Source organism: Trichosurus vulpecula, chromosome 5 (assembly GCF_011100635.1).
Source record: "Trichosurus vulpecula isolate mTriVul1 chromosome 5, mTriVul1.pri, whole genome shotgun sequence".
In the NCBI taxonomy this organism is placed as follows: domain Eukaryota; kingdom Metazoa; phylum Chordata; class Mammalia; order Diprotodontia; family Phalangeridae; genus Trichosurus; species Trichosurus vulpecula.
Window position 1 is genome coordinate 303,392,334 of NC_050577.1, and position 18,234 is coordinate 303,410,567.

An 18,234-nucleotide genomic window follows, 5' to 3' on the forward strand; every position below is an offset into this window, starting at 1 on the left:
GGGAGTACTGGGCCTGAGGGGAGACACAGCCTTGTTTTCAGGGAACCTCTGGTTTAAGGAAAGGGGGCATAGTTTGGTCCTGCCCTGGGGCCCCTAACACCCAGCTTCCCTACCAGCTGCACCAGGAAGGTCGACTGCCTGAGGGCAGAGGAAGAGAATCATTGGCTCTGGAGTCGGGGGAACACCTGTGTAGCCATCACCAGTGCCCACCCCCAGAACATGAGCCGTCGGGCTCAGGGCAAGGTACGAGGACCCTGGATGAGAGGACCCAGGAAGAGAGTTAGGGAAGGGTAGGGAGTGAGGATGTGGTGGAAGGTGGGCGGGAGCAATCAGGGCTGGCTTCTTGGAGATGGGGGTACCCACACAGTGTGAGACAAAAGCTTTCTGGGGAGGGCTTCATTCCTGGCCTGTCTCCCGCTCAGTTGCCTTTCAAACACCGGGGAATGGTTTGGCTGGTATTGGCATGGAGTGAGATGTGTGTATGTGTCTGTATCTTCATGTGTCCCTGTGTGTACTTGTGTTCCCTGGGTATGAGCTCACCACCCTTACTTCCCTCATCTTCCTCACCTCCCTGTCTACCTGTGGGTGTCTATCATGTGTTTCCAGGTGCATTTGACAGTCAGCCCACTCCCAGCTCTGACAATGAATGATGACCTTCAGTGTAGCTTTGGAGACTCGCCGGCACACCCTGCCCAGGTGGAAGGAGAGACCATCATCTGTAACTCGCCCAGCAGCATCCCCCCAACACCTCCAGGCCAAGGTCAGGGGCCTATCTCTTCCCCAAAGAGGGAGTTTCCTAGGACGGCATCATTAAGCCAAGAGATGGCATGGACGGACAGAGTGATCGGGGGTGACTGAAAGAGCCACAGTGAATGACGGCGAGAAAGAAGAAAGGATGAGGAGAAAGGGAGGGCCGAGAGGGGGAGGGAGATGGAAGGGCAGGGAGGGCCACCTCTCCCAGAGGGATGTGTCCCAGGGTCACCTGGCAGGCCTTCCTTCCCCGGGGAGACAGAAATCAGGCCGTTGCTGAGGTAGCCAGACCACTGGGCCACACCTGTGCCCTGAATTCTTGGGAGCCCTTGGTGGGAAGGGTGGTAGGGGAGAGGCCAGGGCTGCTGGAGGGTGGCAAGTCACTCCAGGACAGGGACCTGAGAGGTGTGCCAGGCCTGGGCACCTGGCAGGACCTCATCCCACAGAAGTAAGGAGCTGCTGCCCCCAGGCTCTGAGGGAACGTCAGCAAGGGCCCTTGGGGCTGAAATCTGAGGCCTCTGGGCTTTGAGCGGCTCACCTGAGACAGGATCTGATAACTACCTTTGTGGAGTCAGCCAGAAAACTAGGAGAGCCCGGGGGGAGATGGGGGCAGGCCCCACCTTGTGTGAGCTGGCCAGGCCTGGACATCTGAGGGCTGTCAAGAGCCTCTGAGACAGTGAGGAGAGCCCTGGACTTGTCAGAAAACGCCTGGGTTTGAGTTCTATCTCTGGCCCTTAAGCTGTCAGTTCAAACCTCTGAATGTTGCTTCATCTGTAAAATGGGTGTAAATATACTCACACTATAGAACTTAGAGTCACTCCACATACTCTTACTATGTAGTGGGCTCTGCTGGGGATTCAAAGCCAAAGCAAATATAGTCCCCGCCCTCAAGGAACTCCCATTCTGCTCTGTTAGTGTGGGGTGGGGGGGGGGGGGGCGTGTGCATGCGTACACATACATACATACATACATACATACAAGACAGGACAGGTGGAACCTCAAACCCTCCTCTAAGTCTCAAACCCCTGCGTGGCCTGGGCCTTCCAGAGCCAGCTCTGTGACTGGCCAATCCAAGGCCCACGTTGTCAGCCCCCGCACCACCCAGCCTGAGAATGAGTCACTAACTCCCACCCAAAGTCGACAGAAGTTACTCGAGGATAACTTCCATTTCACAGACGAGGAGACTGAGGCCCAGAAAAGTCTCACGGTAAATGTAGGATTTAAAGAGGGAAAGTCCCTTGGAGATCTGACTGTCCACTGGACAGAGGAGGCGATTGAGGTTGAGAGCAGAAAGCACGTGACCAAGGTCACACAGCAAGTTCCTGGTAAACCTGGGGCCTCTAAGGCACCTGGAGCACTCGGATACAAAGGGCCCCTGATGGGGATGTCAGAGAAGGGGTGGAGTGTCTCCTGGAAAACTCCCTTGACCTGCAATGGAGAGAGAGCAGGGTTCAAATCCAGCTCCCTTTTCCAAACTGCGTGACCCTGAACCTGTTTCCCCATCTCTGAAACTGGCCAAAGGATCCAGCACTGTCTGCCCCTGCCATCATTGGGAGGAAGGCTTTTGTAGGCCTTAGACCTCCCTGCCCAGTGGGATAGCTGGGCTCCCATGGGTCACCCACCCACTCACTGGCAGCACCTGGCACACTCACTGGGAGAGGGAGCTTTTGGGCTGCTAGCCAGGAGGCTAGAGAAGTGTCCAGAGAGCACAGAGTCATGATTTCCAGGGTCACTGTCAGCTCCCCCACCCCCACCCACCTCCACACTTCTGTCCTGGCCTCCCCATCTCCCCCACCTCCCCCCACCTCCACACCTTTGTCCCAGCCCCTCTCCACACCTCTGTCCTGGCCTCCCCATCTCCCCCACCTCCCCCCACCTCCACACCTTTGTCCCAGCCCCTCTCCACACCTCTGTCCTGGCCTCCCCATCTCCCCCGCTTCCCCCCACCTCCACACCTTTGTCCCAGCCCCTCTCTCCACCTCTGTCCTGGCCTCCCCCACCCCTTCCTCCACCTGGAATGCCCTCCACACTCTCCTCTGCCTCTTAAAATCCCTAGCTCTCTTTAAAGTTCAACCCCTGCTGGGTCTTTGAGGAAACCCTTTCCAGGGTACCCAGCTGGCAGTGGCAAGTCTACCCCCACACACACACACATTTCTTTTGTAGTTAATTATCTGTGAATGTGTGGCTTCCCTCCACTCAGATGGAAGCTCCCTGAGGACAGGGCTCCTTGTGGCCTTGGCCTGGCCCCTACCAGCTGCCTCATAAATACTGCTTGGTTGGTTGAGCAGAAGGGGGTCTTAGGGCCAATCTAGCATAGCCCCCCTTCTTACAGGTGAGGAAACAGGACCAGAAGTGGGTGTGCAGGTGCGTGGGGGGGGGGTTGCTGCTCACCAAAAGCCTTTCTGCCATCCTCCTGCAGACCACGTGGAGGTCCAGATTGTGCTCACCTTCCTGCGGACTCCTGTGTTCTTGACCTCTCACATGTATCCATTCTATGACTGCAAGGAGGCCATGAGCCTGGCAGAAAATGTGCCGTAAGTATCCAGAGCCTGGTGCCAGTGAGCTCCCATCCTGAACCTGCCTGGGCCCCAGGGGGGCCCAGCTGGCCTGAGGTTGCCTAGGGCAGCACCCATGGGTGGCTCCCTCACCTGCCTTCTCCCCACTCTTCAGGTGCATCTCTTGTGCCAGTAATCGCTGGAACTGCCAGTGGGACCTGAGGTACCATGAGTGCCGAGAGTCTTCTGCCAACCCTGAGGAAGGCATCATCAAGTCCCACATGGTAAGGGCAGGGCTAGGCCGGATGGGTGGGGTGGGGCAGTGCTGCAGGTGAGGAGAATCTCTGGAACTGGCAGCTGGGACTCAAGCCCACAGCCTGTCATAGACACTCTGGGCCCCCACCTCTGCATCCATGTGAAGATCATGCCCCACAGCCTCATGGCCTGGTATGGACATTAGCAGTGTAGGACATCCTGTACATAGAAGAAGTGTACAAGGATAGGGCGTACCCACGGCCAAGGGCAGACAGGGAGTGACCCTGATGTTACAGGGAGTAGGGGCCAGGCCCTGCCTTAGGGGAGGGTCCAAAGTGGGGAAATCATGGAAATCTACCTTCAGCTCTCTACTGGTCTGCCTAATGGCCTCCCATGTGGCTTTGAAATCCCTCTATCTCAGCAGCCATGAGGCAGGTGTGGGCACCTCTTGGAAAAGAAAAACCCATTGATAATCTGAACAGAGCCCTGGGCTTGAGCCTGGAGGATCTGTGGCCTTGTCCTCCCTGGGCCTCTGGAAACTGAAGAGTTGGCCCAGATGACCTTGGCGGTCCCTCCCAGTTCCAAGCCTATGACTCTGTGATCCCCAAATCCACCCGGAGTGGTTTTGTGTCCCTTCCCCTGGGGACAAGGCAGCAGGAGGTGCCCCAGAGGCCTGTGTAGCAGGTAAGCCCTGTTCGCTCACTGGGGCTGCCGGCTCTCTCAACAGGAAGAGAATTGTCCCCAGTTCCTGAACCCCAGTCCATTGGTCATTCCCATGAACCATGAGACTTCTGTGAACTTTGAGGGGAAGAACCTTGATCCAGGGAAGGTAAGTGAGTGCTGCAACCTCAGTGGGCCCCTCCTGGCAGCCCCCCAACATATGCACATGTGTGTGCGCGCACGCACACACACACACCCACACAGACGGCTCTGCTGTATATTTAGGAGTGTCCCTTCCAACACTCAACCCTGCCCAGACCCCAAAGGATGAGTAGGATTTAGAATATCCCTCCCATTCACTGGAGGTTTATTAAGGGCCAGCCCCAGGCTGGCTTCTGCCAAAGAGCTCCGGCGCTAGCCCCCGTGCTTAAATTGCTACCAGTCTGCCAGAAGAGACAGCACACGGATAGGTCCTACTACTGCAAGCTAGGTTCCTGTAAGTGGGCCAAGCCTCCTGCAGGGAATGCCTGGGCTCTCTCACTTACCTCCTATTCTGGCAGCACCACCTATTCTGGCCACCACCCTGGGGCAGCGCCTCAGCCCCTCCACAGGCCTAGCTCCATTCCCATCCATCATCCCTGCAGCTGCTGAGGCCTCCTCCCTAAGACCCTTGGGAGTGCTCTGACCGTGGCATTCCCCTCCAAGGCAGGGTTTAGGGCCTTCCACAGTCAGGAGCCCCCCACCCACAGTATCTACACACTTACCACTGCAACCAGCCCCACACTTACCTCTGCATTGATCTCTTCTGCCTCATATGCTGTATTCTCCAGCCTCCAGGCCTTTGCTCCTGGTTTTCCCACCAAAATGCTGCCTTCTCCAGGAAGTCTGCCCTGTAGTGCACATACGTGCCTTATCCAAGGCAGCTGACACATTATATTTGATTCAGGCTAACAAATATATATTAATCACCTACTATGTGTCAGGCCCTGAAGGGACAAAGAAAAAAGCAAAAACTCCTTACCTTCAAAGAGCTTCCACTCTCCTCAGTGATACCATAAGACAGAGTCTTATGGCATACCATAAGACAGAGTCCACAAAGCAATTTAGAAAGAGAAGAGATGAGAAGTCAAGTCAGCGAGGGCTAGCACCCAGGAGGGAATAAGGAAAGGCTCCTTAGAGGTAGCTGTGCTCTGATGGGGGGTCGGGTTCCAAGCGGCATAGATGAGGAGGGATGGCATTGTAGGCCCATGAGGCTGCCTGTGCAAAGACTTGGGAGCTGGAGATGGGATGGGAGATGAAGAAGTTAGCAGACTCTGACTGAGTGATGGAAATGTATCCATAAAGAAGGCTGGCATTACCCATGGCCCCTTTGGGTCTGTCTTCTCTGTGGAAGCTCCCCTGGGAGCCCTGGAGTCCAGTGTACACCTCAGGCTGCCATAGCCCTGGGCCTTGGATTAGGCCCCATCTGAGGGGGCTGGGTGAGGGTGAGGGGCCCCCGAGAGCTCCTTGCCCCCTTCTCCCTCCCCAGGGGCTTGGGCCTCAGCACTGGTATCTGAATGTCAGATATCTCCCTTACCTCCCCTACCCACCAGATGTCCTCCCTGCACGTGGGCAGCGAGAAGCTGAAATTTGAGGAGCCAGTGAGAACCGGGGAGTCTGGCACCTTCACCTTCACCACCCCCAAGGTATGGCCAGATCAGGCTGGCCAGGGGTAGATGGGGAGCCTGGGCCTGAGGGATGATGGATAAGCCGTGGGGCTCAGTGGGACCACACTTAGTAGGTGGGGAGGTAGGTGACCTTGGACTCTGTGGAGGAAAGGCCAAGGAGAGGAGGGAGCCAGTTTGGAGGGCAGAGGAGGGGAGGGGATGTCTTTTCATTAGGAGAAACTGGGAAAGGACCCAGAGAGCCAGGGCTGGGGGCAGTAAGGAGTTAAGGGACCAGTGAAGGAGGGAGAGGAGGGAATGGCTGGGCCCTGCCTGCATGGACACAGTGTAGCAAGTGGAGCAAAGTGTGATATAATGTAGCTATCTAGCCAGGCTTTGTAGCCCTGTTTAGGGATACAATGTATCCCTGCGGCCATGGTAGGGAGCATCTATCAGTTCCTTATGTGTTGGGAGCGCTCTGCCAGCCTCCGGCCTAGGCCAGTGCCCCTGGGGCTGTGAGCTACCAGGGGCCACCCCAGGGGCAGGAGCCCGGCAGCTCGTAGCCACTGGGCCTCCTGGCCCCTGTCTCATTTCTCAGTTATCCTATGATGGGAACGAGACGCTGCCTCTGAACTTGTACGTCAAATCTTATGGGAAGAATATCGACAGCAAACTGGAGGGTGAGGCCTTCATGGACCAGGAGCTTGAGGGCCCAGGATGGGTGGGGCCTGGGAGGAGGGGGCTGGGGGCTGCATGGATGGGGTGGGGCCTGGGAAGAGGGGGATGCAGGCCCTGGATTGGGAGGAAGGGAGCAGGTCGGGTCAGGTGCTTCAACCAGAGCTCTTCTTCCCTCCCAAACACTCTTCCTTCCACAGTGACCCTGTACAACTGCTCCTTTGGGCGCAGCGACTGTAGCCTCTGCCTGGCCGCCAACGCTGCCAATCCCGACTACCACTGTGTGTGGTGTGGGGGCCGGAATCAGTGTGTGTATGAGGCCCTGTGCAGCAACATCACCACCGAGTGCCCACCCCCTGTCATCACCAAGGTGAAGCCCCTGGCCTGCTGCCCCCCATCCCCACACACATACTGTCTGGGGGGGCGGGGGCAGGGGGGTGGGGAATGACCCTGGCCTTGGGCTTGCCACATGCCTGTTTTCTAAGTGTTCCCTCTTGGTCTGGGTCTATGCACATGAGTGCACACATGCATACACACATCTCAGTGTGGTGGTTCTCAGACACTCTGACTACAGCTTCCCTACTTGTATGATCCTGAGGAAGGAGGTGGCCATGGGTGGGAGGTGCTGGGACTTTGGCCATCATGCCCTCTTTGCATGGGTCTCCTCACTACTACAGGCCTGCTCAGGGGTGGGGGCCCCAGGGGGCAGGAAGGAATTGGCTCCTGATTGGCTCCTGGAGCCAGAGCCCCAGCCCCCGCCCTCCCTGGCTTCCAAGAGTTATGTGGTGGTAGGTGAACCAGAGGGCTGTGAATTCACGCACGAGTGTGTGTGTGTATGTGTGTGTGTGTGTGCGCGCGCGCGCTCAAGCGTGCATGCAGACATGGGCACACAAGTGATGGGCATGGTTGTTCTTAGAGACATTGGGGGGAAAGGGAAGCAGGTGAGGGGCACTAGAACCCCCAGCTCACTCCTCTCTGCATTGGCACCTGAGGCCTCCCTACTTTTCACTGTTCTGGATGTTTGTCTCCAGATTAAACCTGAGACGGGCCCCCTGGGCGGTGGCATCCAGGTCACCATCCTGGGATCTAACCTGGGCATCCAAGCTGATGACGTCAAGAGGATCACAGTGGCTGGCAAGAACTGCGATTTTCAGAAGGCCCAATACTCTGTGTCTACCAGGTAACAGGATGGCACTGAGCCCCTCTGCCAGCCCTGCTATGGGCCTGAGGCCAAAGCAGGAGGCCACAGTGTCCCCGAAGTCTATCACGCTTGTTTCCTGGGGTGGTAGGGGAGGAGGGAGGCCCCCTTATCCCTTGATGGGAACACACAGCTAAGCCAGGCTGCAACAGCTCTCTGGCCCTAGGCTTGCCTCTCAGGCACCACCACCTCCTCAGAGAAGCCTCCCTGGATTTCTTCTCTGTCCCTCAGCAACCTTTGTACTTAGCCCTGTGTGTCTGTACTCTGAGCTCCTTCTGGCAGGCACTATTTGTTTTGTCTTTGTACCCCCTGTGCCTTGGCATAGGGAAGTTCCAGTATGAAAACTCCTTGTACTCCTGCAGATGGGAAATACATAAAAATACATATACATACACACACACACATATATAATATGTATGTATGTATGTGATTTTTAATCTTGTGTGTTGTTTGAGGGTACAGAGAGGTTAGGCCATTCACCTGAGCTCACACAGCCAGCATATCAGAGGCAGAACTCCCAGGCCAGCTTTCTCTCTATTCTGCCAAGCCACTTCTGCATCCCTAGTGCGAGCTGAAATGACCTAAGGTGCCTATGTAGACCCCAGGAGGGGCATCGGGGCTGAGCCAAGGGACCTGGCTTTCCCTTATGGAACCATTAGGCTAGAAGCACCAAGGGAATATGTGGCGAGGAGAGAAGGTGTGGGATCTGTGACCATGCCCCTCTGCCCCCCAGGATTGTGTGCAAGGTCGATCCTTCCGAGGAAGCCCTCACGGGGGGGATTGAGGTGGATATCAACGGCAAACTGGGCCAGTCACCTCCCCACGTCCAGTTCACCTACCAGGTGAGTGAGGGGCCGGCCCTGCGGGCCCGGGGGCTGCTTGAGCTTAACCTGGCTTTGGGGGGAGGAAGGGACGTTGTGGGAGACACACAATGGAGCCCAGATGTGCGGCATCTGTTTCGATCGGAGCGGCAGCTCAGGGAGCCAGGCTGGAGACTCAGGAAGCCTTTGGCCCGGGTCTGAGCGCATGGCCGAGGTTTGATCACTGCAGGAAGGAGGGAGCTGTCTCTGCCTTTCATCTTCTGTGGCTCCCTATTACTTCCTGAGTAATCTTCAGCCTCCTGGCTTGCATTCAAGGCCTTCCACAGCTTGGTGCCCCTCTGCCTTCCTAGCCCCATCTCATTCTACTTCTCTCCATGCTCTCTGCTCCAGTGAAACTGGACAACTCTCTCCACTTGAGATGTGTGACATCTTGTACTCTCCTTTGGTGTGTTTACTCCCTCTGTGCCCTGTGCCAGGAATGCCCTCCCCTCTTCTCCTCATCTGATGAACTATTCCCCAGTCTTTAAAGCCAAGTCCCAGGGCTGAACCCCAAGCTGGGAACCTGTGCACCGCCCCCCACACTGTGGGTGCCCCTTTCTAATGTTTTTACCATATAATGTTGCTTCCTGCTGAGTTCTCTGCTGGTGTCTCTTCTCCCTCTAGACTGTGAGCTCCTTGAGGGCAGGTACTATGTCTTTTTAAAACTCTGTATCTTCCCCAGCTCTCAGCCCCCAGCAAGCACTTAATAAATGTGGGTTGAATTGTCTGTGTGTCTCTGTCTCTGTGTCTCTGTGTGTTGTGTCTCTGTGTCTGTGTCTCTTTGTCTATGTGAGTGTCCATTGCCAAGTGCAGAGGGCAGGTAACACCTCACACTCAACCACTGAGTCATTCACACACTGCTAAGAAACTCCACTGAGCAGCGATTCCCCACCCCCCCCCACCCCCGCCCCATGGTGCCCTGCTTTGAGGGAGCTGTAGGTCAGCAGAACCCAGACAAATGTTCTCAGGGACAAGAGTCTTGACTTGGGCCTTGGGCCTGTCTCCTCCCCAGCAACCAGTACCCATGGAGGTGAACCCCACCCAGGGGCCCCAGGCTGGCGGGACCACCCTGGTCATCAGTGGCTCCTTCCTAGACACCGGTTCCTCCGAGGACATCCGGGTGATCCTGGGCAACTACAAGAAGGGTGTGCCCTGTGAGGTGTATGTATCACTACCCCAGAGCCCCAGGAAGCACCCAGGAAGAGGGTGAGGAGGCTACTCAGCTAGCCTAGTGACCACCCTCTCCTTCTCCCTGCAGCATTGAATTTGGGCCAGACATCCGATGTGTCACAGGGCCCTATGAGGCCCTGGGGGAGGTCCCCATTGAGGTCTTCTATGGCAGCTCCTTGACAGCAGGGAATCGAGTCACCTTCACTTACAGGGAGAACCCTGTGCTAAAGGCCTTTGAACCCTTGAGGAGCTTCGTCAGGTAATCAGGGCCCCGAACTTGTGTGGAGGTACACAGACCCACTTGGAGGCCCCTCCTGTGTGTACACACACACATGTGCACACACATGCATACACACACATGGATCCATTCTCCCCTACCCCCAAGCCTGCCCTCCAAATGCAGTCATCCCAGAGTAAAGCTGACCAGACCCTCCAGGCTTGTCCATATCCCCTCCACAGACCTTGGCCCTGCCAGGGATGGGTGGGAAGCCTGAGGCAGGAGGGAAGGGTCCCCAAGAAACCAGTGTTTTCCCTGCTACTGCTGATGGAAGGCAGAAGGAATGTAGTGAGGCAGGTTTGGGCACCTTCTGGGAAAACCCCAGGCCTGACTCAGGCCTCTCCCTGCCCCTTCTCTCCCACTCTGGCTCAGCTCTGCGGTTTTCCAAACAGTGCCAACCCTCACTAGGCTGCCCTCTCTAACGCACTTAGTGTGTAATGTTGCTTACTGCTGCGTGGTCCCCCAGGCTCAGCTTTCTGCCCCCCATATGTTGGGGTGGGTGGGTGGAAGTCTCAAGAGTCTGCCTCTGATCTCTAAGCCACTTGGCCTGTGGGCAGACCAATGTCTGAGCCAGGGAGCGAGGAACAGGTCAGGGTGACTCCCTTCCCTCCACAGGGCACTTGAGGCCCCGGTCCTTCCTGCCTGGGATAGCAGGGGTCTGAAGCTTGTCTCTAAATGGCATCGTGTCAGTGAGGACCACGGTGTGTAGGGAGCCCCACTAGCACAGAGGGCTTGTGATTACTAGCTTGCTGGATAGCCCTTCCTCTGGCCAGCCGGACTTCCAGGCTGCCCCATGTCCTCCCAAACCCTAGAGGGAGAAAAAGAAGCCGGAAGTGAGGGTGTGTGCTGCCACGGGCTGGTGGGCAGCAGGCAGACGTGCTCTCTGTGCTGTTAACCCTTTGCCCTTGGTTTCCCCAGTGGAGGCCGAAACATCAACATCACAGGCCAGGGATTTGACCTGATCCAGAACTTCTCAATGGTCGTCATTGCAGAGCCGCTCCGATCCTGGAGCAAGAGGAGGAAGAGGCAGGCTCAGAGCCCCCTCCGGGCCACCACGGTCAGTCGCTCCCTAGCCTTCCCCACCCCCTTCTACCAGCCATGCCCACCCCTCACACAAACTGAGCCAGGGAGGGAGGCCTGAGTCCCAAGGAGCATCTGAGAGATAGCTCAAGGCTCAGGTTGTAGAGGGTATATGCCACGTGAGAGATTGGAGCATGCCAGCTTGTCTGACATGTGCTTGAAGGGGCCTCTGCTTCCATCCGAGTTAGACTGAGTGCCTTGGGGTGGGCAGGGGTGTCCTTCCCCACTCAGAGGGCCTCTGCTACAGCCAGTGGGGGCATGGCAATTTCTGCCTGCACTCACTGTTGATGGAAAGGATGGTGGGGGTGGGGGAAGAAACAAAGCAGACGCCAGTGGTGGGGGGAGTGGAGCCAGGGCTGTTCTGGACCTGAGTGGGAGCCTGTGTCTGGGAGAAGAGGGTTCAGCTGACAGAGACTCAGTTTATAGCCAACTTCGAGGATGCTTGGCCAGCCTGCTTCAGAGCCAGAGATCTGACAGTGGTGGGCAGCCAAAGCCAGTTGCTGGGGCCCACAGGCCAAGGAAGGAGGGGCTGCCATCCCTTGTAACACCATCCGTCTTGGTCCACAGGTGGTGGGGACCACGTATACCCGCTATAGTGACACAAAAGTCGTCTTCTCATCCCCCCAAATCCCTGATGAGCCCGAGGCCTATAACATCACCACACTGCTCCAGATGGATGGCCACCGGGTCCTGCTGAAGACGGAGGCGGGGGCCTTTGAGTATGTCCCAGACCCCACCTTTGAGAACTTCACTGATGGAGTGAAGAAGCAGGTCAACAAGCTCATCCATGCCAGGGTGAGGAGGAGATGGAGGCCTGTCTTCAGGAAGCTGGCCCCTTGGGGCAGCCTTGATGGGGCACTGACTTTAACAGCTTTGAAGTCCTAGATGGTGGAGGAGGGGGGCTGAGGCAGCCGAGGAAGGCCTCAGGCCTTAGGTAGTTCAACCCCTGGGGCCCTGAGGCTTTACACAGCAGCCAGAAAGGGGCAGGATGGGGCAGCCATGAAGCCCTAGATGAGGCGGAGGTCCAGGTGGGCTGGGGCAGCCAAGGAAAGCCTCAGGCCTGAGCTTCGTCATCTGTAGATGTGGTTTGACCAAGGTGCTCTCCCAGGCCCTTCAAGCTGCCATGTTTTCAGGTTCCTGGTATCCATCCATGTCCCATGCCCACTGGGGTTGGATACAATGGTCAGCTCCCTCCGCAGAGCAGGGCCTTCAGGGATTGTAGGGCAAAAGGCTAAGCCCTCCTTGACCTACTATCCACTTTGTCCTGCTTCTCTCACCTATCCCCCTTCACCCAGGGCACCAATTTGAATAAGGCAATGACCATCCACGAGGCAGAGGCATTTGTGGGTGCTGAGCGATGTTTCATGAAGACACTGACTGAGACAGACCTGTACTGTGAACCCCCAGAGGTACAGCCACCCCCCAAGCGGCGGCAGAAGCGGGATACCACCCACAACCTGCCTGAATTCATTGTAAGTCATGGGGGGCACCCAGATGCTCCCAGCTGGCTACAGAGTCAGCTGCTGAGGTGGGGCTGAGAAGTGAGGGACATGTGATCTGAAGGTATCAGTGGCTTAACTCCCCACCCTCACATGCTCACTTGGGGAAAGGAAGGAAGGCACTGGCACGGGGGAGGCGGGGGGAGGGGGGGGGGAGGTGGGGTGGCCAGGAGGCCCGTCCCTTCTATACTGAGGCTTCGGATGCCAGGCTGGGACCATTTGAAACAACTCATGCTTCTGACTGCATCCTTCAGACTTTGACATTGAAGGGAGTTGCTTCAGCAATGCCCCTTTACACACAGGGAGGGGATGTATTCATTGTACATTCCTTAGAACAGGTGTCTGAGGACTCCACTTGGCTTGTTACTCATAGCTGAAAGGGTGAAAGCCCATTCTCGGGCTGATGCCCCTCCCACGGCCCAGCCTCCTGTGGCCCAGCTCCTCCATGGCCCAGCCTGGGACATTCAGGTGGTACAGAGGGTGTCTGACAGCTGGGAGCAGATGAACCTGTACGGCATTCCTCCTCCTGAGGGGCACTTAGAGGGCAGGCTAAGGCCGGCCTTGCTTAAACTCTGAACAAAGGGATTTCTGAACCCAGGAATCATGGGGGTGGAAGTCTAGGCAAGGGGGTGGGAGGGCAGGAAGACTCTTCAAAGGGACAAATGAGTTCTCCCAACTTTGGGTTCCTGTGTTTGCAATGTGAGCCCTTGGTGCACTGGTTATAGGTCATTCTTACCTGTTTAAAAGCAGACCCCTGTGACACCAGGCTAGTCTTGGGCGCTTGTCTGTATAAGTGAATGGGCTTTCAGAACAGTCTTTAGGTGCACACGGGGGCCTGACTGGGGCTATGGGGCACCTAGCACCCTCCAGACCCGTGGTTTGTGCTGAGATGTACCTCCCGGGTGCATGCTTTGTAACATTTACCATTTGCATTAACTGTGTGAGAAAAGTGAGTCAGGGCCTGCCCTCAGGGAGCTCCGGCCCTGTGCTGCCCCCTTATGGCAGGAGGTGAACACTCAGACTAGCGAGGCACACACCATTGCCAGGAAGGCTTGGTGGTACAGACCAGTAAGGCTCCTTGAAGAGAGAGCACTGCCCCCGTCCCTCCGGGATGGGCCGCCGGGGGATGCATTGGTCTGTGATCTGTGTCAGGACCCACGCTGACCCATCTTGTGATCCCATCTCATGAATGCAGGCTTACATGTGTAATGTCCGGCCACCCCCGCTGGGTGTGTGGCAGGGCACACCTACCTCGTGCCCACATGTGCAGGGCCTATGTCCTAAGCAGGCCTGTCCTTTATGGTCCAGGTAAAGTTTGGTGCCAGGGAGTGGGTCCTAGGCCGCGTAGAGTATGACACTCGCATGGGTGACATGCCCCTCAGCATCATCTTGCCCCTGGTGATCATCCCCATGGTGGCCATCATCGCCTTCTCCATCTACTGCTACTGGTAAAGCTTGCCCCTCCCCCCAGCCTCCTCCATTCCCAGGCTGCCTTGGGGCTGGCCCCAGTTCCTTCTACATGCCCTTGAGCCCAGTTCCTGGGCGTAGCCAGGCTTAGACCCCAATCCCCACCCCCAAATCATCCTTTCTTCCTCTTCCTTGGGCTCCTGGGCACCCCCAGCTCCCCATCATCCACCTTGGGGCAGGGGGCTGTTGAGACAGCTGATCCCAAACTACAAACAATCTCAGAGACTTTTGTTTGCCTTCCATGGCCACTGAACGTTAGGCTTGTGCCTGGGGTACAGGGGTGGGGAGCACTGCTAGTGAACCACCCCCCAAAGTGCCAGAGCCTCAGCAGGGGATGGGACTCGGCCACTTAGTGTCTCCCAATGCCAGCCTCATCCACTTCTAGGCCGTAGGGCCCCTTCCCAGCCCCTCAGCCTCCCTCTCTGCTGTCAGGAAGGAATGTGGGGTGGGGGCCACTGACCAGCTCGTCTTGGGCTTCTCCCCAAAGGCGCAAGAGTCAACAGGCCGAACGCGAGTATGAGAAGATTAAGTCTCAGCTGGAAGGCCTGGAGGAAAGTGTCCGGGACCGATGCAAGAAGGAGTTCACAGGTGGGGGGGGAGCAGCAAAGGTCTCCTGACTGCTTGTTCTTGGGGCCAAGGGGCATTGTAAAGTCAGCGCTAGGCAGCTGGGCCTGGAATCAGGAAGTTTAAACCCAGCCTCAGACACTTACTAGCTGTGTGACCCTGGGCAAGTCACTTAACCCTGCCTGCCTCAGTTTCCTCATCTGTAAAATGATCTGGAGAAGGAAATGGCAAACCCCTCCAGTATCTCCGCTGAGAAAACCCCAGATGGGGTCACAGAGAGTTGGACACAACTGAAAACAAGGGAACATGAGATGTCAACTCTTAGGCAGGCGCAGGATGGATGAGTGCTGTGGAGGAAGTTGGGATGGAGATTCCTGACTAGCTCAGCCCTTGGGGCTGCCTCTCCTGCCTTGTCCTCACATGCCCTGCTGTTGTGGGGCCATCCAGGAGCAACTCAGGCCCTTCTGGTCCCTTTCCTTAGAGCTGCCCCCCCCCCACTTCTGTCCCCTCTGCTGGAGCCCCAGCAGAATTGATGCTAGATGTGGATACTCACTCCTTGGGAAGAAGGGGGTTTTTCTAGGGCAGGACAGGGTCTCTCCGTGGCTGAGTGCCTGGTATTTACTGATCATTCCCCAAGTGCCCAGAAGTCCATTGGCACCTCTGTGGCAGAGAGGAGAGAGGACGCAGGCTCTGCTGGAGAAAGATGAGACTTCATGTAGAGAGAGGCTGGGGTGGCAGAGGAGGGGCACTGAGTCACTGAGCAGGCCAGAGGAGGCAAGATCAGCGGGGGTGGGACGTGACCATCGCCAGATGGCTCGGACATGAGCGGGTGGGACAGGCGGTAAGCTCCCAGGGGCCCCCCAGCCTGGCCTGACTCTGGCGACTCCTCCAGACCTGATGATTGAGATGGAAGACCAGACCAATGATGTGCACGAGGCCGGGATCCCTGTGCTCGATTATAAGACCTACACAGACCGGGTCTTCTTCCTGCCCTCCAAGGATGGCGACAAAGACGTCATGATCACAGGGAAGCTGGACATCCCTGAGTCTCGAAGGCAGACGGTAGAGCAGGCACTCAACCAGTTCTCTAACCTGCTGAACAGTAAATCCTTCCTCATCAATGTGAGTGGCTACAGAGGCATGGGAGGGCATGGAGGCAGGGGAGGAACAGCCCCAGGCCCTGCCTTCAGGGGGCTCCCAATGGGGGGGGTCAGAGAAGGAGCAGCCCCAGGCCCTGCCCTTGGGGGGCTCCCAGTCTGGGGGAGTTCAGAGAAGGAGCAGCCCCAGGCCCTGCCCTCAGGGGGTGCCCAGTCTGGGGGGGGCGGGTCAGAGAAGGAGCAGCCCCAGGCCCTGCCCTCAGGGGGCGCCCAGTCTGGGGGGGTCAGAGAATGAGCAGCCCCAGGCCCTGCCCTCAGGGGGTACCCAATGGGGGGGAGCACAGAGTCCCCTCACTCCAGGCAAACCCTATAGCCCTGTACCTTCCTAAGACCTGAAAGAAAGCCAGGTAGTGACAGGCCCCAAGTGGGACACACTGCCTCTTCTGTCCATGGGACTCTTCATAGCTCTGGGCACTGGGGTGGGCATGAAAAGTCTGCCCTGTAGGCAGGTTTTGTCCCTGAAGGGTGAGGTCATGGGCATCTCTGCCCCTGCTCTGCCTGCCCCCAGTTCATCCACACACTGGAGAACCAGCGGGAATTCTCAGCCCGGGCCAAGGTCTACTTTGCGTCCCTGCTGACGGTGGCTCTGCACGGGAAGCTGGAGTACTATACAGACATCATGCGGACACTCTTCTTGGAGCTCATGGACCAGTATGTGGGGGCCAAGAACCCCAAGCTGATGCTGAGGAGGTACTGGAGGCCACTGGGCTGTGGGAGGGAGGGAATCCATGGATATCATCACAGAGCATGTGCTTTGGTGAGGAGGTCATCATGTGTGTGCAGAGCCATGTGTGACCTGGTGAGGCTGTGTGCGACATGCCTGGTGGGGAAGACTGTCATTGTGTGTCTGTCTGAGCTACACATACTGGGGCTGCAACCCCATGCACCTTTCATCCCGTGTGATCAGGTGCCTGGCACCAGAGCTGTTCATTGTAAGATAATCCGGGGTTGTGTCTTTAGGGGTTCAGGAGCCTGTGAGAAAATACAGCTGATGTTCCAAGGGACTGTCAGTCCATCAGTCAGTCAGCATTTCTTAAGCACCTACTGTGTGCCAGGCACTGGGCTAGTGGCTATCAGACTGACAAGGAGGAACTGCTGAGAGCCCAGTGTCCAGGCTTAAAACCTGTAAATGCCCTTGATTTTCCCCTCCCCCACCTGACCCAGCCTCATTCTGCCCTTTCTAGCTACATGTCCTTGGATAAGTCCCCTCTCTTGGCTCTGTTTCCTTACTTGAGGATGAAGCCTAGATGGCTTCAAAGGTCCCTTCCAGCTTAAGATCTTAGACTGATTCGAGTGCCACCTTCTGCCTGACCTCTCAGGGCCCCCACCCTCACACCCTCTGCCCTGTTGGACTCTGAGAACCGGCCCTCTGCATCCCTAAGCCAAAGGACATGCATCCTGTAAAGAGGAAGCATTTAAATAATCTTCAATGGATGGGAACGACCGCGCGCGCGCGCGAGTGCGTGTGTGTGTGTGTGTGTGTGTGTGTGTGTGTGTGTGTCTCTCTCTCTCTCTCTCTCTCTCTCTCTCTCTGTGTCTGTGTCTATGTCTGTGTGTGTCAGTGTGTGTCCGTGCATGTGTCTGTCTGTGTGTGTGTGTGTGTGTGTGTGAGAGAAAGACTTTACTAAGGTCAGGAGCCCTCAGGACTGGGTTAGAGTCCCAGCACCAGAGCTCACCAATTCTGTGACTATGGGCAATCACTTAACTTGGCACTCAGTTTACCTCTGTAAAATCCAAGGGGGGCTAGATTCTCTCTAGAGGGAGGGGGAGAGAGACACAGGGAGAGAGAGAGAGAGGAGAGAAAGAGAAGGAGAGAAGGAGGGAGGGAGAACAGGGTAGGGGTGGGGAGAGAACAACATTCAGGGGACAAGCTGCTTGCCTAGGAGGGCTTTGAAGGCCCAGTGGGTGGCTGGAAGAGAGAAAGTTTGAAACATCAACTGTGGGGAGTGGGACAGAGAATCAGTAGGAAGGCATAAAAGGATCTTCTTGTGTGTCCAGAGCCCAGGTGAGATTAGACAAGGCGTTTGTGGTCACTGTCCAGCTCCATCCCATGACGGGGCAGTCACTCCTTCTCTGGGGATTCCAGGCTGACACATCTTTGAGGTGTTTGTTGGTTAGGGAGGTTCAGGGAGCCAGGCTGAGAAATGGTGAGACCGGGGGTGGCCACTGAGCTCCGGCCACTCCTGTCCAACACTGGCCAAGCCCAAGCAGCCTTCCCCACCTGTCAGTGGCCACAGCTCAGGGCTGGGTACTGAGCCCTTCTGGCCACCTTCTGTTTCCAGGTCAGAGACTGTGGTGGAGAGAATGCTGTCCAACTGGATGTCCATTTGTCTGTATCAGTATCTCAAGGTGAGACCAACTGGGTCCCCTCCATTTTGGGGGGGTGGGGCACCCTGGCAAAGACTTTGGGGAAACCAGGAGCTCTGTAGGGTGCTGACCTCCAGGGGTTCTTCAGTCCCTCCTAGTCCCACAGATCCCACTGTG

At 56.8% G+C, this 18,234-nt stretch overlaps 1 protein-coding gene across 4 annotated transcripts in view; it reads left to right on the forward strand.

Moving 5' to 3' along the window:
- The window catches only part of PLXNB2 (plexin B2), a 94,845-nt gene that overhangs the window by 67,902 nt on the left and 8,709 nt on the right, over positions 1-18,234 (forward strand). For all 4 annotated transcript variants that reach the window (XM_036762132.1, XM_036762133.1, XM_036762134.1 and 1 more), the window contains 20 exons: positions 117-243; positions 607-760; positions 3,170-3,284; positions 3,421-3,529; positions 4,228-4,329; positions 5,753-5,845; positions 6,402-6,483; positions 6,679-6,848; positions 7,510-7,658; positions 8,410-8,518; positions 9,549-9,697; positions 9,795-9,965; positions 10,902-11,040; positions 11,631-11,858; positions 12,359-12,535; positions 13,871-14,010; positions 14,517-14,617; positions 15,486-15,715; positions 16,259-16,440; positions 18,033-18,099. In XM_036762132.1, coding sequence (XP_036618027.1) covers positions 117-243; positions 607-760; positions 3,170-3,284; positions 3,421-3,529; positions 4,228-4,329; positions 5,753-5,845; positions 6,402-6,483; positions 6,679-6,848; positions 7,510-7,658; positions 8,410-8,518; positions 9,549-9,697; positions 9,795-9,965; positions 10,902-11,040; positions 11,631-11,858; positions 12,359-12,535; positions 13,871-14,010; positions 14,517-14,617; positions 15,486-15,715; positions 16,259-16,440; positions 18,033-18,099 — 2,794 coding nt within the window. The remainder of the gene's footprint in view (positions 1-116; positions 244-606; positions 761-3,169; positions 3,285-3,420; positions 3,530-4,227; positions 4,330-5,752; positions 5,846-6,401; positions 6,484-6,678; positions 6,849-7,509; positions 7,659-8,409; positions 8,519-9,548; positions 9,698-9,794; positions 9,966-10,901; positions 11,041-11,630; positions 11,859-12,358; positions 12,536-13,870; positions 14,011-14,516; positions 14,618-15,485; positions 15,716-16,258; positions 16,441-18,032; positions 18,100-18,234) is intronic.